Consider the following 23,394-nt stretch of genomic DNA (forward strand, 5'->3'; position numbering starts at 1 on the left):
AACGAGCACTTCACTCTCAGATTGCTGGTCTACTGGTGGTTGCTAGAGTCTTTAAAAGTAGAATAGGAGGCAGATCCTTTAGTTATCAGGCTCCCCAATCAGAACTTATGTTTTCTTCCTGCTCTTGGCGAAGGCGGCCGCTTTTTGGTCTCCTCTACTCTCCCCTCTCCCTCCTCCGTATCTGCCCTGCTTCTGCTTCTATCAATCTTTTTGGAGCCTCGTTTTACATATCCTCCAAATTGTAAATTATGGAACTGGTGAGCTGGACTTTCAAATCAATTGATCAAATTTTCTTACTGGGAAGACTGTGTGAAGGAGAACCCTTGTGCGGGGCATTTGCAGCTGGACACACAGTGGACTCCTGGGAGGAGACTCATGTGTCTGTCCATTTTGTTGGTTGAAGAAGTTGAAAATGCGTACAAAATTGGATTTATGATAAAAAGACTTCTGCTTTTTGTTGCTGACAGTTACCTGGAATATCCAGAAATTCCGAAAAAGTCGGGAGCTGTTTTAGCCCATGTCAAGGATACCTGAACTATGTTAGGGATATATCATGCTAATAACACTGAAATGCTGTGTAAGCAGAACTGCAGTCCGGCAGTGATTCCTGAACTTGCTAGCAGGATAGAATAAATCTTGGAGAAGTTGGAAGCTCGGCTTTTGAAGAGTGACCTCAAATTTGGCTGTTTGGATTGTCATTTGAGAAGAATCAGTAAGACCATAAGGCAGACCGAAAATAAAAACAGTCTGCCTACTCGAAAACAACTGCTATCATCAGAATTTGGCATCCTCGCATTGGCCTTGAGAGGCCGACAATCTTAATTTTTCCTGGATGTTATATAAACAAGATTCTCTGTGACATCTGTAACTTTGAACAGAGTGCTACTGAACTGCCTGATAACACTCACACAAGATTACACTAAAACACACTGGCACACACACCGTCTTCGCTGTGCTTTTCCTTTACTCTGCTTCTCTCTGTTTTAGCTGTAGTGTTAGAAAGGTTACATCAGCAACATTAAGTGGTAGCTTGAAGGACTTTTCAATGTATGAATAGAAACAATTAGGCTTTGAACTTTAGTGATGAAGCTTGCTCCTGTGAAATCACAGAAGTCTAATTAGCTTAATATAATGTTTTTCTTTGATAAAATATTAAATGAATTAATTAAGCTTTAAAATGTTAGTGTTACTAACATTTTACTTTAGATAAAAAAACAAGGATTTACCTAGCTCTTTTCTTTTTATGAATAGAAACAATTATGTATGAAATAAGTCCAGTCAAATATTAATTTAGCTTATTCCTTTGTTAATGTATTGTTTTTCTTTTCCTATGTAATTTCCCTTTGCCATGTGTTTTCTGTTCATGTACACAACATGGAATCATCTTGTTACTGAAAAATGATGTGTAAATAAACTTGTCTTGGCCCTCCTGGGGAATCAACTCTCAAGACTAGGCTTAAAACTTTATTTTTTTGATTAAGTTTATGGTTAGATTTGCTTAGGTTATCCTTAACTATCTTCATAGTTATGGTGCTATAGGCCTAGGCTGCTGGAGGACATCACAATTTATTCTCCAACTTGCACCGTTTGCTGTTATTTCGACTTTTAACTTTTTGTACTCTCTGTCTTTTTCTCTTCATAGTAGGTACACCTGGTACCCTTCATCCTGGGGTACAGTTCATCCGCTATTACCATACAACATAGAAAGGATTCCTGGATCAATGTGTGCTTCTGTGCTTTTTGTGTCTCTGCTCTGTCTTCTCTAACCCCCAGTCGGTCGAGGCAGATGACCGTTCCTAGTTCTGGATGTTTTCTTACCATTAAAGGGGAGTTTTCCTCTCCACTGTTTCTTCATGCATTCTCATTATGAGGGACTGCTGCAAAGGATTTGACAATGCAGACAACTGTACACTTTTGATCAACGCTCTTTCATGAGGAATAAATGCTGCTTTTCAAGACTTGATGCAATCTACTGGGTTTCCTTTGATAGGAAACTGTGATGAACAGAACCAGAGGACCCAGAATTCAGCCATTCAAGACAGGTAGCATTTAAAAGCAGTTTATGGTAAACTCCTGCAAGTAGCAGGGAAATCGTCAACATGCCGGAAATGGGTCAGAACCATGATGACAGAGTTAGGCAGGATGATTGAGGGGATAAACCAAGTCCTTAATCCAAGAGCAGGTCCAGAGTCAGAGCCAGGTGATTAGAAGTCCAAAAACAGTCCAAATCAGAAACGTCAGAGCACATATACAGGTCAGCAATCCAGACAGTACAATAATCAGGTCCGACGGGCTAGGCAGGCTCTGAGGGTCAGAAGACAGCAACAGGTCGGGAAACAGACTACCAGGCAGAAAGGATTAAGGGTGTTGGATTAAACTCACCGATGGCTTGTAATAATCTGGCACTAGTGACTGGTCTGAAGGCTAGTTATGTAGTAGAGGTGCAGGTGGATCTGACGATAGTTGATGAGAGATGGGGAAGAGCTGAACAGGTGTGTCAGATAGTAATCAGACCAGCACTAGTGCCGAGATCATGACAGAAACGTTCTGACTGAATGATTTGATTGAATTTGACAAGTGCCTTGCAATGACGTGTTGTGAATTGGCATTATATACATAAAATTGAATTGGATTAAATGCCGTGGTGTCAAAATAATGATGATAAGGATGAGTAAAAACCCCAGAAATACTTGGCGGTACATGGTGAATGACCTGCGGAGACCAAAGTAACACAGGTTACCATCAGTAACACACTAAAACGAGAGGAACTTAAATCCTGCAGTGGCAGGCATGTCCCCCTGCTTAAGCCACTACATGTCCAGGCCCATCTGCAGTTTACCAGAGAGCATATGGATGATCCAAAAGATGGTTTGGAGAATATTGTGTACACGAAGTACACCATACCTACTGTGAAGTATGGTGGTGGAAACATCATGCTTTGGAACTGTTTTTGTGGAAATGGGACAGGACAACTGATCCCTGTTAAGGGAAGAATGAATGTGGCCATGGATTGTGAGATTTCAAGCTAAAACCTCCTTCCATCAGTGAGAGCATTGAATATGGAATGTGGCTGGGTCTTCCAGCATAAAATTCATCCCAAATACACCGCCCGGGCAGAGGAGTGGCACCATAAAAAGCAGTTGAAGGTCCTGGAATGGCCTAGCCAGTTTCCAGACCACAACCCCATAGAAAATTTGTTTAGGGAGTTTAAAGTCTGTGCTGTCCAGCGAAAGCCCCAAAACATAACTGATCTGCCGATCAGAGTGAGCATGAAGGATCATACATATGAATCAGGTAGGATAGGTAATGAGGAGCAAGACCATGCAAACACTTAAAAAATATTAAAAGAATGTTAATATCAATTCGGAAATTAGCTGGAAGCCATTGCAGTGATACGAAAGCATGAGTGATTTGTATCTCATTTCTTTGTATCAGTTAAAACGCGTGCAGCAGTGTTTTGAACCTGTCACACCAGCTGCTGCGCTGTGACCTCCACACCTGCACATCACCATGATCAGCGGCCATATAATTATGGATCCTACCCCTGCACGGCGTAAGATTGTTGTCTAACCTTAGTGGTAACACTTTCAGGCCATTTGTCTGTTTGAGACCATTTTGACATAACTCTAACCTGCCTGTTTTCTCCCTTGTTCAGTTCCTCGGCCTGCCTGAACCTGCTTCCTCACCTGCCACCTTGGATTCCCCGGCATCATTTTCCTGCTTATCTGACACTGATTACAAGGATTATCCTCACCTCTGACTGATGTTACAGATCGGGCCACTGCCCGACTGATCAAGAGAACGACTAAATAAACTCAACCTAACCTTGCCAACTGCTCAGTCTCTGCGTCCATCCATGCCTGAAGTGTGACACAACCAGCTAAGCTTGATTAATTAAAGACTGGCTCAGTTAATTTGGTGAAGGAGCAGTGATAGAAATGTGAGTTCCATTGATGCAGCCAATTGTGCATGTAAAACCTAAAATATATGAATAGAAAATAAGCGCTTGAAATCACAACATTTGATGCTGAATAGATTCATAATTTGATAACCCCCACTAACCCCACTTTGTGAAATGGGGCCCTGATGACAGAAACGTACCTTTAAAAAATAACTATGTATTTAAAAAAAGGACAGCTGTGCCAATTTTCTTTTCCCTGAATGGCTATGTTGGAAATTAATCAGGTTACTTGAGAGTAATTGTAATGCTTTCACAACTTAACATTTTACGAATAAATTGATTTGCAATATTTCTTTTAAACCTAAATAAATAGCCTAACCTGACTTTTTTTCTAACAAAATGTAATGTGGCTGGAAGACAGCCAATTTAACCCTCACTAATTTTCTCCCAAGGTTAGTAGAGGTTTTTCTTGCTTTCTAACCTACTAGGCATGTTGTGTTTCTGTACTACATGTGTGTGTGTGTGTGTGTGTGTGTGTGTGTGTGTGTGTGTGTGTGTGTGTGTGTGTGCTTGTATATATATCATAGTGTGGACCAAAACTTGACAGTAGACCAATGTTGTGTGGACAATTGGCAGTGAGGGGACATTTTCCAAGGTGCAAATGCAACGCAAATTAGGCTAATGCTAAGGTTTAGGGCTAAGGTGTGAATTGAGTTTAGGTTAGGTATGTACGTGTGACCTTGGGTGTAGGGTTAGTTACAGAGTTAGTGCATAGAAAGTAAATGAAAATGAATGGAAGGCAATTGATGGTCCACACAGTGATGTACATACCAACGTGTGTGTGTGTGTGTGTGTGTGGGGGGGGGGGGTGTTATGGTCAACACATATTTGTGGTTGCTGCAGGTCAGCGATTTCTTTAATGACCTGCATCCTCTTGCTTGCAGGGACACCGAGGAGCAGTCTGTGGTCCTGCTAAGGATACACTTCATTGTTCACTGTGGACTCAATCTAGAGGGTGTTAATCGTCTCTTGAGAACGTGTCCGCTTTTTTGTCAGTAGGGAGTCAAGGAGAAGAAAAAGTGCCATCTACTTATTTGGTTGAACTGAAAAGACTGCAAATAGCTTGTTATGCTCACTCTTTAGTGTCATCAAATTGGCCTCCTGATTTTTGTTCACATTTTCAGCAGTGTTAAAGTAGCAACTGAAGTGCATAGCAATGAACGTGGTTACACAAGGCAGCATAAAAAGAACAGAAACAAAAGGACTGCTACTACTAAAGTTAGCTTTCAAGAAATATGGGACCCAAAAACTCTTAGGCGTTGTGTGTTAAATTTTAGTACATTTCACAAATACTCGTTTTTAAGGCTATTAAATATGGATTGATTATTATTATTATTAATAATAATAATAATAATAATAATAATAATAATAATATGCGGAGGAGGAATAGATACTTTAATAGGTTCTAAAATTGTTTAAGACTAAACTCAAGGCTATTAAACCACAGCAGCAATGTCACTTTCTTATTGAACAAAAACATTCTCAACCTTTTTTGGCAGGTGCCCCCCTATTCATTACGCAGGTCTCTTATTGCCCCGCATCAAAAGACATGTATGCTACTGGCACTAATGATTATTATTAGGTCCAAGCAGTGAAAGCGCTGGAAAGGCCTTTTGTAATCTTACTGTTTATTAGGCTAGAGCAGCAAAAGCGATGTGAAGGCCTATTGTAATCCTATTGTTTCTTATTATTTTTCTCCCTAATAAATTGTCTTTTTGAGGCCTTAACATATTCAAAATCTCACCAAACTTCACCCAAAATTCTTTCTGGTAAAAAAAATGTATTTTAATGGAATTAAAAATGGCGTATGTCCCAGAGATTTGAAATGTGGTACATAGATAGATCTCCTGAAATCATGAAAACAGTCTGTTGGATGTATGCCCTAAAGCCAACAGGAAGTCAGTCATTCTGGGACAAAGTGTCATTTATGCCAATTTGTCATTTTCATACATGACAAACTTTAACAAACTCCATCTAGGTGTTTGAGCTATCGGCTTCAAATCTGTTCAATATGCCCTTAAGGCATGGGAGATTAAAAATTATCAAAAAACTTTTTTTTTTCCTTTTCTATGTTGTGTTGGCAGGAACAGGCCTCAAAGTTGACCTCGCCAGAAAATAAAAGATGCTGTCACTTTCACATAGAAATGCTTAACTGAACCAAACCTGATATTATTGATTTCTGTTAGGTGACCAACAATCTGATGTGTGCTGACATCATCAAAGGTACACCCCCTGGGACACAGGAAGTCACGTTTTTGGTTGTAATAATCCCTCTTTAGCCCTAATAATCTCAACAATTTGAAACTGTCAGGAGGAAGATACCATGTTGGTCTTTCTTCCTTTAGAGCACAGACAGTTTTCCTTGGATGGCGTGGCCGTGACTATATACTTGGGTTCTATTTCCACATAGATCATAGGTTCTGCACCAAAATCAATATGATTGATCCTAGTCCAATCTCACACAGGAATCCAACCCAACATTTGGTGAGCGTGGCCTAATTCCTCCACAGCACCCCCTAGCAGCACTAAACAACTCAGCCCAAATCCATGAGTTATCCAAGGAACATGAAATTCGGTACACATATGTAACTTCTCAGGAACCTACCAAAAAATCTCTTAGAATGATTGTCCAAAACCCACAGGAAGTTGCCCATTCTGAATCAAAACCACCATTTTGTATGTTTTAAACACATTGTACCTAAGTGAACTTCTAAAGCTTTAGAGCTACAGACCACCATTAAAAGTTATCAAAAGCTTTTTGCTGCATGAAAGTATGTGGGCATAGCTAAGCCTCAAAGTCTGATATCTTGCCATAAAAGACGAAACTGCAATAACTTCCACATATAGTCACAGCAGCACCAAACATCCTGTCAGGCATCTCACATAATTACTTATTGCAAGCATTTGCTCATTTGCTGACAACACTTTAGCTCTGCACTACTTAAGATAGGAAGTTGCCAGTTTCACTGGTGGATTGTCTTATTTTACACTCTGACTCACAACTTTCAAGCAATGTATGATCCTACAGAACATGTTGATGCTGAAGCCTGTTCTGAACGGTAAAAGTTAGCTGGGCAGTGTGGGTGTGGCACATCCAAGCCTGGTGGAGGGTAATGTTGAGGCTTGCTCAGGTACCCTCGGTGGTGACATGTGTTGCAGCATAGCGCTATTAGCTTCCCAGATAATATTAGTGCTACTACAGAGTCAATGCAACTATGGTTTGTTTTAAACATAATGCTTGTTTTCGTTTCACTCCGTCGTTCAATAGTGCTACGAGTGTTTGTCATCAATCATTAATAGGGAACATTAATGTTGATTTAATGGTATTTTGAATAACTTTAGGGATAACCCAGAAAGCGACTGATCACTACAGCGCCTCCTCGCTTCCGGGAGGAATAATTACATTAATAAAATCATGGGTCCTAAACAGCGGTGTAATGGTCTCTGAAGAAGTGAGTATACTCTCAATTTTTGCCCTTTTAGACGCAGCTCAAAAAATGCCGTTTTAGAAACAATGACATGTAACACTGCTCTATTTAATCCATCCATATAAAATCCATCAGTAGCGCTTACTCATTTTAGCCTAAAATATGTAGGCTAAAAATATTTAGATTAAAATACTTCCTTGAACTACTACGCGAGGTGTGAAAATACTGTTGTCTCTTTTTAAAATATTTCTTCCAGCTTCTGGCAGGTAATGTAAAAATGTATTTGGTTTGTATTGAAGGCATTCCTACACTACATCCAGAATCAACATTTCATTACTTTACTGTAGGTTTTTCAATATATACCTAGATGATAAGGCATATGGAAAGTCCTGAATTGAATGAGAAAGAGAATCTATATAAAGAGATAAAGGTAATGACAAGTAGACCATCAAAACTTGAACCACATTGTCTTTGCAAATCATGGATTGTCAAATATACCAGTTAAAACACCCAAATTGGTCAGTTCCTACTCAAATGTCTGCAGCTGGTTCAAACGCTACTGCACACCTTTTTTTTTAATGGAAAAACATAAAAAGAGCACATTACCCCATCCTGGCCTCCCTTCACTGGTTGCCTGTTTATCTTAGAGTTCAGTTTAAAGAACTTCTGTTAATTTTTAAGGTTTTAAACAGCTTTGCCCACTTTACTTAAATGAGCTTCTCCTTCACCTTTACACCCCTGCTTGCTCATTCACGTCTGCTGACCAACTGCTCATGGTCATTCACAGTTCTGAGCAGAAACTTAGAGAGAACGGGGCCTTCCCTATTGAACGACTTACCTTTGTACAGTTGACAGGCCCCTCCGCTTTCCAATTTAAAAACCTGTCTTAAAACCTATTTTTACTTATTGGCCTTCAACCTTACTGAGATTTTATCTTTCTCAACTTTTCTTGGTACTCGTATTTATTTATTATTATCATTTGCATCACCTCCCAGAAGCTGGAAAGAAAAGAGAGAAAAAACATTTTCACACCTCACTTAGTAACTCGAGGAATTATTTTAGACTAAATATTTTAGGCTAAAATATTGAACTGTTTATTGGTTGTTGTTTTTTTCTTCAATCCCACCATTATTTTTAGTAATTTCTGCCAAAAGCTGCAACATTTCGATTTAATCCATCGGAATGCAGTATTTGCTAGCCATACTGTGATTGGATGGAAAGAAACCTGTATGTGATTGACAGGTGAGATGGACAGTTTTTGAAGTCACGAGCGCTAGACAGTTTTTGAAGTCACGAGCGCACAGCTGGTGTTGAGCGTGGAAAGATCAGGTCGCGAGCAGACATGGAACCAAGCGCGAGGATAGTGGGTTGAGAGCTGAGTGAAGCTAACACCCCACCCAAGTAAAAAACTCGGGTAAATAGATAAGTTGAGAAGAGTCTATCAAATTTGAGCGTGTGCCAAACAGGTTTTGAGCGCGAGTGTTTAAATGCTAAATACCTGTCTCACTGTGTGCTTGGATTGGTTCCTGCGCGCTCAAACAGAAGGCACAAATATCTCTCCATAAAGTGGGTATACGCAATGCTGACTGAAAAATAAGTGGGTATACGCCGTATACCCGCGTATACCCTGGACTACACCACTAGTCCTAAAGGCATTGATTTTCCCAGAGCAAATCATTCTTTAGAATGTTATTTTTCTCGAATAATAACTCAAGATTTGCATTATTAAGGGGTTGAAACACATACCAAATGTTGTTCTAAATTAGTCAAGCTAATTTGATCTCATTCCATATTCTTTAAGATGAACTTTGATTCTCAAGTTTGGATCTGCAGTGAACCAGGGTTCACCGAATCATTCTGATGATAGTTTTTAACCATTTTATTTGTCTTTTTGTTTATTTTTTGTGTACATAGTTCTTTTTATCCTCATTTTGTTTAGTAATTAAGTTCCACTAGCCTAGTAGAGAGGATTTGTTGATTGAAATATAGTGTTAATTTAGATAAATAGAATTCTATAGCGGTGTTCTCTGTATGTTCATTTTATTTCGGTTAATAAATTCTTGAACTTGAAGAGAAGTTGTCACTAGTTTATACTATATGTGTGCAGAGTTTGCTGTTAAAATAATGCCAGAGCTTGTCTCACCCTTTCAACTATCGTCCAAATATCAGCTGTTTGGGCTGATATTCACCAGAAAATACCTAACAGACACAGTTATTTATTAAGTATTAAATAACTTAAAACCGTGCTTAATGGCACAACATTACATGTATTAGTCCATCCTATACAGTGACTATACATTCACTAGCTGGATGATGCTAACAATACCATCCTCACACCCCTCAGTCTCACTTAACAGACAGACTGAAGGGTGTTTAAGGAGGGTGCTGACCTGGAGGAATACACATCATCCGTGCTATCCTATATTCACTTCTGCACTGATAATGTCCTACCCAGAAATACAATCAGAATTTCTCCTAACCAGAAACTATGGGTAGACAGCACAGTGCAATCCTTGCTAAAGGCCAGGGATGCAGCATTCAGATAATGTGACAGACTGGCCTACAGCGGGCTAGTTGTGAGTTGAAAAAGAACATCCAAAAGGCTAAGCACAGGTACAAGCAGTGTATCAAGGAACATTTCAAAAGCAACCACGTACATAACATGTGGAGATGCTTTAGGACCATTATAGACCATAAGTACAGCAACCAGCTACTCAGCAACAACCCAGCTCTCCCGGACATATTAAGCAACTTCTTTGCATTCTTCAACTTTTCAAGCAGCAGAGGATCCTCAAAGCAAGCAAATGACTTATTGAGTGTATCTGGCAATGAGGGGTGCTTTGGGCATTGTGATGTTGTAGTCTGTGATGCACTAGATGAACCGGGGTTCGTTGGTGGTGAAGTGACACTGATTTTCTGGGTGTATGTGGCTTTGGCCCTCGCAATGCCAGCAGTCAGTAACTTCCTTGCCTCTCTGAGTGCTGATGCCTCTCCTGTCCTGAGCACAGCTTCCTTTGCTTTCAGCAGAGTTCTCGCTTTAGCATTCAGCCAGAGTTAATGGTTTGGATAACAGGTTACTGTCCTGGTGGTGGTGACATCACCAGCACACTTGGAGATCAAGCTAAGAACAGAGGAGGTGTATTCCTCCAAGTCCACCTCAGCTTCATATTTAGCCACCTCTCTGAAGATCTGCTGTGCATTGAAAACAATCCTGGAGCACAAAGGTTACATCCCTGAGCCCCACAGTGACTGTGTTTATTGTTAGTCTAATCCGTCTCATCAGCGGATGGTATGCTGGCACCAGCAGGTTAGAGATGTGTGAGACATGTTGGAGAGGCCAAGATGAGGGCGAGGAAGGGCTCTTTACCCAGCTACCAGCTCCTTTGATGTGTCGTTTGCATCAGCACTCGGCGGGATGTAAGCAATGTTGACAAACACAGAAGTAAACTCCTGTGGCAGATAGTACAGCTGGAATTTCACAGTCATAAGTTCTATCACCTCAGAGCAAGAGGTTTTTACAAGTCCACAGTTCGTACACCAACCTTCATTCACGTACACACAGAGTCTCCCCGTGTTTTTCCAGACCGTTGGTTGCGGTCCACTTGGAAAAGCTGAAGGCTGTTTATCTGGAAGGCCGAGTCCAGAATGATGTTGTTAAGCCAGGTTTCCATTGGGCAAAGAACAGCACAGTTCTTCATCTCTGTAGAAATACTCAGCCTCAGATGTAGCAAGCCCACTTTGTTACTCTCTTTCTGGACATTGGCCAGAAAGAGTGTTGAGATCGGTGGCTTTCTAGCCTTTAGCTGGGCCAATACACCCGCCCGCTTTCCCCTTTTCTGTTTTCGGGCAGTACATTTCCTCTTGACCGTTGCTCCCGGCACTCTGCTGCACCAGCTTATTGTCCTCAGGAGCCGCTCTCTGCCGTGTTCAGATGTCAGCTTCGGTGATATAGAAATAACCGAACTGTCTCTGATGACTATCAGTTCGGATGAGATGTACCTCACTGGTGAACCCAGCACTGAAATAGTGTCTAAATCAACCTCATTGGTCTTAAAAAGAGGCAAAATCTTGGGAGCTCGACAAGCTGCTGCACCTCTGTGCGCCGCCATAGTGACTAACCAAATCACCCAATGTTACTACGAAGCTGCGCACATGCGCAATCATGCACTGCATCTGGATTCAGCACGCACAGCAAATATATGCTGCGCAGTAGATAAAATCCAAGCTTAATTGTAAACAAAATAATAATTAACCAAGTTATTTTGTACCATTTTGCAATGCAGTATCTGGTGAGATGGTGTTCCACGGTCCCACTCTGTGTGCGTCAGGTGCTGATCGGAGTGCACCACTGATTGATGGGTGAGGCATATGCCTTTATAGTTGGGCAGGTAACGATGTGTGTCTTTGCTCTGGGCCCCGCTTCAGAAAAATGGCAGATCTACCCTGAGTAGAAAGCTGCTACTCTGAGTAGTTCTACATCACTCTGTCATACTCTGCGTTTCGGTTTCAGAACAGGTGATATCAATCAGGTAACTAAACACAACACCCAATCAACACTGAGTTGGAACACAGATAACGTGATTAACCATGGCAACGGCAGGAAACAAGAAGCCTAGAAGTGCACATTTCCTGCGAGTAGAATTAGAAATCTTTAATGAAGGCATATGGAGAATGTTAAACCATAAGAAACAATGCTGTTGCTGTGGAAAAGACATATTGCGGCAAAGCATTGCTGAAAAAGCCAATGCATGATTGAGATGAGTTATTTGACAGAGAATTAAAGCTTTTCTCACACTTCACTCATTCAACACAAAAGGGATGGGGGCACATTGATTACGAAAGGCATTAAAAAAACATGGCAGCAAAACATGATGAAGTATGAAAATATAGTTTAGGGTGGGTTCTAAGGTAAGGTTAAGTTCTAAGTTTTTTTATGTTTAACCATACTCAACCAATGTATTAATTGGCTATATTCAACATATGCACTTAATGATGGGATAGTGTGAGTTATTACTGATATGTTCATTCATCTTTTTGCCAGCATTTGGCTTCATCCATCCTTCTAAAAATGAGTTGACACTAATTTTGTTGTAGATGTATAATTTGTGATAACCTCACTTTATTAATCTTATAGGCTACATTTGTATTTTGAGTTGAAGTAAAGGTGGCGATATTTGAGTGAAGAAATGTGCTGCAGCTCTAACGGTGTTGGGGGAAAATATATGAATAGAAACTAAAATATATGAATGGAAAATTACAGCTGGAAGTCTCACAATTTCATACAGAAGAAATGATTGCTTTCATTCTGCGTAGTTCTTTTATTTGTCTTGTGGGTAACTATGGAACACAATTAAACTTGTCTATAGCTAAGTGCAACAGTAACATTCCTGACAGTGCGACATACAGTCGCCTCTGAAAGATTTTCTGTGTCTCCTATGTTATTAAAAAGCTGCTGTTGGCATAAAAACGAAAAGGAGCACAAAGAAATTGTTCAGAACTGGAAGCGTCCCCCCATTGTGTTAGAAAAGCGATGTGCAGCTAAGAATATTGAAATGAATCATTGACAGAGGCGGAAAATGGTAACGCTTGGAAATACAGTATATTAATCAAAAAATTATAAGACATTTATTCGTGGTCTGATCAGCCTCTCCCAACAGAGATTTCTGTGGAGTATTTGCGCTCCAGCATACAGGCTCCGCCAGAAAAGGACACGCCTTTCCCAACACTTCCTTGCAAAGCCAGGGGATGCAGGAAATTACTCTGAATATCCACTAACCCAGTTTTCTGAAACAGGGTCCTGCTGCATGTCAGCTGTTTGTGTGGCTGTGGGGGATCTGCTTATCTGAGGCTTTAAGAGCTGTTTTTCAACCAATATGTACTTTGGCGCTTCATAAATTGGATTAGTTTTTGAGCACTACACCTGCTACTTGTTTCTAGAGTGCTGTTGTTCTGCTGGTGTTATCATCTTCGGTTTAAGTCTTTTGCAATGCACAGCTTCTGCTGGTTTCTGACAACCCTTCTTGTTCTTCCTCCGTTTTTGAAAAGTAACTCTGATTATACGTTTCTATATGAGCGCATGCCTGGGGAGTACAGCAATATATGTATGGCCTGGTAAAATGCTTGTACTTGTACAGTGCTTTATCAAGTCTGATGACCCCAAAGAGCTTTACACTGGTCAATCATTCACCCATTCATGAACACATTCAGCTACAGCTGCCCTGGAGCAGACTGACAGAAAAAAGGCTGTACAGTACCACATGCTTGTGTTAAATTTCACTGCAGAAAATGTAAATACTTTAAAAGCAGTAAGATTTTAACACTGAAAGATGTACATGTCTCTCAGTTCTTCATTAACAGGATCCCTACTCTGAAATAAAGCGTACTATACAGCTCTATTTCATGTAATCTGGCTAAATCCGTTGTATCTAAACTAAGTAATCTAAAATAAATTATTGCTGTTACTTAATTATTTTACTAAACCATGTAAAGTGTTAGAATCTCAGGTTTTCGACAGGCTTAATGTAGCTTCAGTGTGCACATGCAATGTTGCTCACAGAGGTCAAGCAATTGCTTGGGGAGTTTGTGTGTATGCTCAGACAAATGAAAAAATAGGGGGACTATTGCAAATCACCCCAAAAATATAGTAGGGAAATTTGCAGATGACACAACATATCCAACAATGATGAAAGGAGGCACACAATCTTACACAGAGGTGCTGCAGGAATATCCTCATCCTGAAAACCAGCAATGCCAAGGAAGTCATATTGGACTACAGGAGGTCCTGGAAGACTGAACACACTCCTCTCTATATATATGGGGAAGTGGTGGAGTGTTTGAACAGCATAACGTTCCTGGGCATTCACATCTCCTCTGACCTCTCCTGGACTGTGAACACCTTTCACCTGGAGAAGAAGGCCCAATGATGGGCCTTTTCAGTAAACTGGGATGGACTGGACTTTCTACTGTTTCCATGGGTTATAAAATTTTTCAAAAGTTATGCCAGCTTTTAACATTCTGTTGTTGTTTTATGATACCTTTTTTACACCATATTTAAACAGCACATATGCAGCTAAACCAGTGTAGCTAGAGAAAGAATATTGTAAATACAAATACAGATCTACAATTATAATTAATTATCATTATAGTGAGGGGCTTTAACATTCAGGTAGACACTTAATGTGATAACATTAATGTAACCTTTAATACTATCCTATCCTGTAATATTATCAATTGGCTTTGCTGAAAATGTGCATAAATCAATGCATTTCTGCCTTCATACTTTGGACCTTCTGCTGACATTAATTAACAGATAAAATTAACAGTATTTCCTCACAACCCTGTCCTTTCTGACCATTTTTAAATACGCTTTGAGTTCAATTTAACTGAGTTCTCCACCCTCAAAAGAAGGTGTCATTATAATAATAATAATGATGTATCAAACTTTAAAGATTCTGTCCCCTTTGAATTTTTTTAGGACAGTAATGTTATTTCTTCCCTTTCACAAATTGATACTTTTTTTTGATGGTGTTATTTCCTCATTGTGTTTTGCATTTGACAGCATAGCCCCCTTGAAGAGGAACGTAATTATTCTTCGGAAGCTGGCTCCTTGGTTTAATTTAGAGCCGTGTTCTTTGAAGCACAACATTAGGAAATTGGAGAGAATATGACACTCTACACATCTAGAGGGAATCCTACCTAATCTGGAAAAACATTCTACTGTTGTATAAAAAAACCTTTGCAGAGTAAGAGCAGCATATTTTTATGATTAACAGGGGAAAATAAAAATAATCCGAGGTTTCTCTTTAGTACAGTTGCCAAACTTACCCAGAGTCATAGCTCTGTTGATCCATCCATCCCCTTAGCTCTCAGCAGTAATAACTTTATGTGATTCATCATAAATAAAATTGATTCTATTAAAAATAAAATAAGATTACATCGTCCTCAGTAAGTGAGGCAGTGTTGGAGGAATCTTTAATACCAGATCGGTGTTTGAACTGTTTAGACGCAGTAGAGCTTTCTGACTTATCTAAGATTTTAGCTTCATCTAAACCTTCAACTTGGATGTTAGACCCAATCCCAACCAAGTTATTTAAGGAAGTATTCCCTTTGATTAATGCTCCAATTTTAGACACCATTAATCTATCCTTAGTAAATGGATATGTACCAGAGGGTTTTAAAGGTGCTGTTGATAAACCTTTACTTAAGAAGTCCTTTCTTGTTCAAGATGATTTAATAAATTACAGACCTATATCTAATCTTCTTTTCCTACCTAAAATTCTTGAGAAAGTTGTTGCTAATCAAGTAATGTATACACTTACAAAGTAATGACGTATTTGAAGAGTTTTATTCAGACTTCAGAGCTCACTATATTACCGAAACAACTCTGGTGAAAGTCACTAATGATATTATCATGGCCTCAGATAATGGAATTCTGTCTATACTTGTCCTGTCAGATCTCAGTTATGCATTTGATAGTTGATTTAAACCAGCATTAGGCTGGCTTAGGTTATCCTGAACCATCACTGTAGTTATGCTGCTATAAGGTTTTGCTGCTGGAGGACATCAAGATCTATTTTCTCACTCTGATGAGTTTTCCTACATTGTTTGTTGGTATTGCAACCTTTAACTTTTTGTTCTCTCTGTCATTTTTCTCTTCATAGTATATAGTTACACCTGGCCGGGCATTCTGTTAGCTGTGACACCATCCAGGTGGCAGATCATCTGCTAACACCATATAACATAGAAAGGATTACTAGATTAATGTGTGCCTCTGTGCTTGTTTTCTGTCTCTGCCCTGTGATCTATAACCACCAGTCAGCTGAGGCAGATGACCATTCACACCGAGTCTAATTCTGCTAGAGGTTTTTCCCTTCCTGTTAAAGGGGAGTTTTTCTCTCCACTGTCACTTCAAGCATGCTCAGTATGAGGGATTGATGCAAAGCCATCAACAACGCAGATTACTTTATCTTATGTGGCTCTACGCTCTTTCAAGAGCAGTGAATGCTACTTGTCAAGACTTGATGCAATCTGCTGGGTTTCCTTAGATAGGAAACATTTTGACCAATCTGTCGGTAGGATTTGATTGAATTTGACTTTGTAAAGTGGCAGGAGATAACGTGTTGTGAATTGGTGCTATATAAATAAATTGACAAAGACTGTTGGATAGGTGTTGAAACATTTTCAGAAAGAACTGAGCAAAAGTCTGGTTGCAACCAATTTAAGCCTGTTTACTATGTGAATCAAATTAAATAGAATTTAATCAAATGGAAACAACAAAATATAATAAAAAATATAAACTGGTCATGTTTATGAAAGACTAATCAAATATTTAATTATACTAAATAAATGTTTAATATTTACCTAATGCATGAGCTACAACACTGAAGTCATTTAAGATCTCAGGTGAACTTCTATCAAATGATATTATGTGTCTCATTTAGTTAGAAAAGGAAGTAAAAGAACCTTGACTTGGCTGAGAATGAACTTCAGTTCATTCTCAGCCGAGAATGAACTTCATTCATCATAGCCGAGTCTATGACGAATGCAGTGACCATTAAATAGAAAACATATCAAGACTTAAAAACTCATCTAACAAGTAATATCCATGATTTGATATTTTGTATTTGTACTCACTTACACCAAATGCTCAGAAAAAAAATAAATTAATTAAAGTGATATAACATACACATAATTCACAATCGTTGAAACAAAATGTCACTGTTTTAACATTTATGGTATTTTGTTTTAAATTAATATTATCTTATTGTGATTTAACTGGAAGAAATTTACTATTGCAACAAACCTACTACACATTCCATGTAGGTTATGTACGCAACTGAGTATGGTAAAACTTTGACCCATCTGTCCCTGCAATCTGGCTATGCAAAATATGATTCAAGTGACATCTGTGCAGTCGCTCCCTCTGCATACAGACAAGTTCATTTTTGAATGAAGTAGCTCACTTATAGACTCAACTTGCTATCAATTCCTGCCACACTCCATGAAATGTTAAACTAAATTTGTAACTACACAAGACCTTCTGCTGGGTTTGTATGTTGTAATAGCATATATTATTTTGTAATTCACTCACAATCGACTCTCAGGAAGTCGTTGAGCAGCTGGAAAAGGGGAAAACTGTCCCAGCTGTCAGGTGGCTGAATTTCAAGGGCTGCATCCATATCGGCCGAGTAAAGACACAGGAATGTCTCAGCATGCTCCACCATCAGGTCCGACCACCATGCAAAGGCCTTTATATGGAATGTAAAAGGGACAGACAGGGGAAAAGGATGCAGAATCCAGAAAACAAAGGAAAGTCAAGATGCTGAGGATGACAAAAATGCAATAAATCAGCCAATTCATTAGAGGTGCTTCTCTATTAATAAGTGTTTAACAATATGCAGTCTAAGTTTAAATCTTACATAACAATTAACAATGTCACGTAACTCCCCTTATCAGCAGTATTGACTTTTTGCATTCTCTTTTACTTTTTACCATGTGAAATTATGTTGTTAATTTAAATAATCTATCATGTGTTCTCAAGGGAAGCCTTCCTCACAACTTGAAACACAAACAGCAGCTTTTTGGCACATAAAATGACGTGCTTTTCTTAAGGCCCACTGAAGAAAGAGGCCAGAAGCTCCTTGACAAGCATGGTAGGGAGGTACTTAAACACTCACCCACAGCTCCTTCAGTTAGTCAGTCAGAAGAAAGGAACTAGCGAGGTGTGTCACACACACATCTCTCTATTAAATAGATTCAGTGAAGCAAGTGTCAGCAATTCCACTACTCTCATGCACATAAAAAAATACGCTATTGTCCATGCACCACCGCTGGTGACGGGCCTCTTAGGACAGACATCTGAAGATCCACAGTGTCACATCAAGCTATTAACACTGTGATGTGAATGTACCGAATGGCTTCTATGGCACTCATTGTTGTGGGATGGGTGGGGGCACATGCACTTGCTAGAGGAGTTCTTAACAGCAATTACTTGATTTAGCAAAGTTGGATATGTGACTACTTGCTCTAACTTGAGTGAGTTTCATATGCATTACATTTAGTTATATAAACATACAATGACAGCTGAGTAAAAATATCTGGATGAAATCAACATTGCTGGTTTTTAAAACATTTACTACAAAATTGTATGTATGGAAACTTTGCACACAGTTTGTTGCAGAGCTGTCCAACTATAGAGTTCCATGAGCTTTGATCATCTTTTGAGGTAAATCTTGTAAATAAATGAGATACAGATTAATCACACCAAAGAAAAAAGTTAAAAGTAATAAAACTTAAAGCTTCTATGTTTTCTTTAAGACTGGCTGTTCAAGGGTTCTGGGTTTTTTGTTTAAACTGCAAAAACCTGTTAAATAGGGCTTAAATTATACATTTGGGCCTAAATATACTTACAAGATACCCAGATTCATGTCCACAAAGATTTGAATGCATACTTTGGATGGAGGAACTTTCAGATTACATTTTTTTTTATATGGTGAATTTGTAAATACTAATAGGTTAGGGATAATTGTTCAAACATTTCCTAAATGGAAGGCATAAATTTTTTATGAACTTTTACCAAAACTTTTGTGAAAATGTCTTCTGTTCTAAGCTTTGTTTGACAATTTTGGATTCATTTTCATTCATTTTCAATAAATCCACTAATTATAACTAAAACAAATAATTACATAAGCGGTTAGGAGGAAGGGCTTGAAACTATGAGTATAAAACAATAATGGAGATAAATATTAAAACATTTACAGAACAGAAGGTAATTTGGCACTGGATTTGTTCACAACTGTGTTCAAATAATTTGACCAGGTTAATGACTTTCACATAGATTCTATGGAACTGGTCATGAATTGTCAGGAAACATGAACCAGGCCCAATTTTATTTCTAAGCCTTTTAAGATATCTTGCCACAGTAAATAACATGATAGAACACAGTGTTCAGCAGGAAGGATTTAGGGTAAATCATTGAAAACAGGTACAGAGATGGATATGAAGCAGCAAGAGTCATACTTTGTAATTTGCTTTCTCAGAGCAAAGGTCTGTTTTCAATACTGCTGAAGTGCTTGGTCCTTTTGTATGCTGCTTTCCCTTCAGATTCAGTATAGAACAAGCACTTGACTAGCAGTAAACATGTAGTAACCATATAGGATCCTTGCCGAAAACAACTTTATCTCTATGTGCATGCAGAGGGCAAGGAGGGACTAGGACTGGGGATTGGAGATAATAACCTTAAGTACATACCTCTTTTCCCTGTTCAAAATATTGCACACAAGCAAAATAAAACATTAAAGTGAAAAGCAGATAAGAAATTAATACATTTTCTTTAAGATTATAAAAATTATAAAATTATAAAGCCAATGAAATAATTTAAGAAACATTCAATGCCAATGTAGAGATAAGGTCTCTAAGTTGTAATTATATATGTTTTTTATTTTTTACTCAATTTTTGGAGAGTAAAAAAAATCAGTTTTGTTGATGTTTTGGGTGACTTTGACAAGTGTTCATCACAAACATATTGCAGGCATTACAAAAATTAGTAGCTGGAAATTTTGCAGATAAGACATGCAGAATTTACACATAAAGGAGGTGTGGATAGTTGCAGATGCTTAACAGCACACTAACCTCAGCATGGTGTTCCTCATTCTGCTGAAGCACTTCAATGACCAGCTCGGACAAGCGGATAGTGTCCTCAAGCTTTTTGGCTGGGGTGACTAACCGGCCTACATTTTCTGTAGTACAAAGGTTAAAAATATCAGTTTTTCTTCCGGAAGCACAGATTCCAGATAATGTGAGCATGCAATGGATGTTGTCTAATTGACTAACCAGTACTGGATTTCAACGATTAAGTCACTGAAGAATATGGAATTAGCTGTTCTCAAAAGTGGCTGATATTTAGCCTCAAACTTACTTTCATGTATTTATATTAAAAACCAACATGAAATAATCAATAATCATCAAAAATTCAAAACATTTATTTTAAGTGTAGTCCGGGCCATTTTATGCTGTTGCTTAGTGACTTTATTTTTAGATAAAGAATACACAAATAATGAACTCAAACTCAACCCTTTATTCAACCAACTTTTTACCAAAACTGCAAGTAAAAAAAAACAAAAAAAACACGTGCTCTCTGAACTCTTTGAGGGGGCAGAGCTTGGTAATGGAGCGTTCCCGGGTCTGCGTTTGTGATTTGTTGGGAAGATATAATGACTGTAATATTAATCTACATGATAGGCTAGAATGCAAAAGGAAGAAAAACTGCTTTATATATATATATATATATATATATATATATATATATATATATATATATATATTTTTTTTTTTTTTTTTTTTTTTTTGACAGAACAGTGATGAAATCCTCTAACAAAAGCATGGACATGACGAGGGACATAAACAGCAACAATGAACACTAATCATGTAGTATTGATTGTAGTATATACCCAAAGGTTGAATTGAACAAGTAGTTCAATGTTGATTAGTCCCAATAATTTTGTGTGCTACTCAGAAATGGTCATGGTATGTTGGCTCATCAATATAGGCTACCATAAATGAAAGTTTGAGCTCCACACCTTCAGTGTGTTCAGTGAGATGTATAATTATACTATGGCCAGAAAATAGTCTAACTTCTGTAAGTAAAAGGCCATGATATAAGGATGAGAATGAATTTCAAAGTGTTAGAATGCATATGATTTAGATAAGGTCTGTAAGGCAGATAATGGAATTTGAGGTAGTAACACCATAATACAAAACAGTGCTTTCACTTCATTCATTACTCTCAGATATTAGAACAGCAAGGTAAGTTTTATCACTTACAAGGGAACAGTGAAGTTAGCAGGCATAAAAGGCAGGCCAGGACTCTAAAAGTAAAAAATGTATTATTTGAGACTGGAGTGATTTGGATGGATGATCATGAACTTCAAGTTGTATTCAGTCATACTGTATGTTACACAATAACCAGGCTTTTCAGCCTATTCTTGGTGGATGGTGCACGAAGACACGTTAAATAAGAAAAAATCTGATTCAAGTCAATAAATACACCGAATCTTACCCATTTACCTTATTATTCCAAAGTCATTTCATATCAATTCAGCTTACAATACTAAGATTTTAAAGGAGGCCTGATATAGCTTGACAATGAAGTATTTCTATTATACTTACACCATGTGGCAATAAATGTTTGTGTACCAGGTGATTTCAGCAGAAAGGTAGATCTTATTAAACTTGCACTATTCCACCATCTCCACCTTCTTTCCATAAGTATACAGGATTGAGGGCTCAGATCTCTCAAAGTCCCTCATAATCTCTTTGGTATGCTATGTTAAGGACCAGGTTATTGTTGTCATAACACTAGTTTAGATCCTAGACATCCTCCATGTAGGATGGCGGTATTGTCAGCATGATATTATTAGCAAGTGACAAATATGTTACTGTTGTTAAAGGTTGCGTGAAGAGTAAGTAGAGTAGGTGACAGAAGACATCACCTTGCAGTGCGCATGCACAGGCTGAGAATTAATGACAACACAGTCACTTGCGATCTACTGGTGATCTACGTGAGTCTATATTGTCATTTCACACCAGAAGCTCAGTCCCTTTTCATCTACTTTCACGCAGGTTTGTTGAGTGCATGCTCTTGCAGCTACTGCTTCTGCTTGGTGCTTGTAGCCTTGTGGCCATCTCTGGTCAGAGGGGTCCTCGCCCTCCAGGGTTTGGACAAGTTGCTTTGGTTTTCTCCTAAGTACCGTTGTTTTCCAGCTGCTGGTAAGTTTTACTCTTTATGATGTATTATTTGATAAAAAATGTTCCTGCTCCGGCTGAGTTCGGTGAAGGTGTTTCACTGTTCGCCTTATTTTGTCACATCTGACAAAATAAAAAACTGTCACCGGTAGCGATTTCTGCTTGCGGTGAGTCCTGCTGGTTTCTCCTCTATTTTTCCGACAGTTTCTCATTGTTTGGCTTGATTGCCTATTTTGTTGAATTGTTGGCTCGCCAGTGGCCAGGGGACCTGTGTTCATGCCCCTTTCGATCTGTGCAATCTGGCTGCTGTGCCCCTAGGCCTTCAAGGGGCCAATGCATTGGGGCCAGCAGTCACATTTTTTTACCCCGAGACAACTTGAATGCTGGGCTGCCCGCACCCCGGATTTGTGGGCGCTGTTCACCATGTCTCGGTGGCCCTCTGGCCCTTGCTGGGTCAGGATTATTGTCATCCACTGCCCTCTGACCACCAGGGAGGTGTTGCAAGCAATTGTCCCAGGCAACTGGTTTACATAGATTGACTTGACGCGTGCTTATTTTTATATCCTCATTGCTCTGCATCACTGGTGGTTTCACTGCATTGCATTTCAGGGAACACGCTTTCAGTTCTGGGTCCTCCCGTTCATACTTTAACTTTCACCCCAGTTGTTCATCCGGTGTGTGGCAGTGGCCCTCTCCCCTCTGCAGGCATGGGGAGTGCAGGTCCTGCCCTGTGCCTCAATCCATGCTCAGGCAGTCTGGGATATGCAAATGGTCGTTGCACATGTGGGTCACCTTGGCCCGCAAGGCCTGGAGAAGACCAGCAGGATGACCCCATCTCAGGTGACGGTTTTCCTTGGTATTGCCCTGGATTCCTTTTTGATGACTGCTTGCCCGTCGCTGGAACGGGTCAACAGGGTTTGAGCCAGCTAGATTGCAAGGGAGTCTAAATCACCACAGTTCAGACCCAATATCCAAACCTGGACTCTGAGAAGTGGTTCCTGTGAGTGCTCGTGGCAGTTTCCTGTTTTCCTCCAGCAAGTTTATTTAAATAAACCTTTTCAAGCACTCTGTGTTTGGCTGAAATTTCAAGTCCTCTTTCTCTGGCATTACAGAATAATCTGAAGTCCATGGCAATTGTCTACACATCCCTTCTCCTGACAACCAAGTTGGTCAAAAGTTCTGGCTTTCCACGAGGGATCTACCACTTTGGGTGGATAATCGTAAACTGGCACTTTGTTTCATGGGTCCCATTTCCAAGGTGGT

At 39.2% G+C, this 23,394-nt stretch overlaps 1 protein-coding gene across 2 annotated transcripts in view; it reads right to left on the reverse strand.

Moving 5' to 3' along the window:
* LOC105920400 (calcium-dependent secretion activator 1) overlaps window positions 1-23,394 on the reverse strand; it is a 710,204-nt gene that overhangs the window by 232,292 nt on the left and 454,518 nt on the right. Inside the window, exons 18-20 of one of the 2 annotated variants that reach the window (XM_036151653.1) lie at window positions 20,020-20,126; window positions 19,639-19,647; window positions 17,480-17,636 (exon numbers count right to left, since the gene is read on the reverse strand). In XM_036151653.1, the coding sequence (XP_036007546.1) occupies window positions 17,480-17,636; window positions 19,639-19,647; window positions 20,020-20,126 (273 nt within the window). The remainder of the gene's footprint in view (window positions 1-17,479; window positions 17,637-19,638; window positions 19,648-20,019; window positions 20,127-23,394) is intronic. The other variant, XM_036151654.1, reaches the window with a different exon arrangement.

Source organism: Fundulus heteroclitus, chromosome 20 (assembly GCF_011125445.2).
Source record: "Fundulus heteroclitus isolate FHET01 chromosome 20, MU-UCD_Fhet_4.1, whole genome shotgun sequence".
NCBI classification, from domain to species: domain Eukaryota; kingdom Metazoa; phylum Chordata; class Actinopteri; order Cyprinodontiformes; family Fundulidae; genus Fundulus; species Fundulus heteroclitus.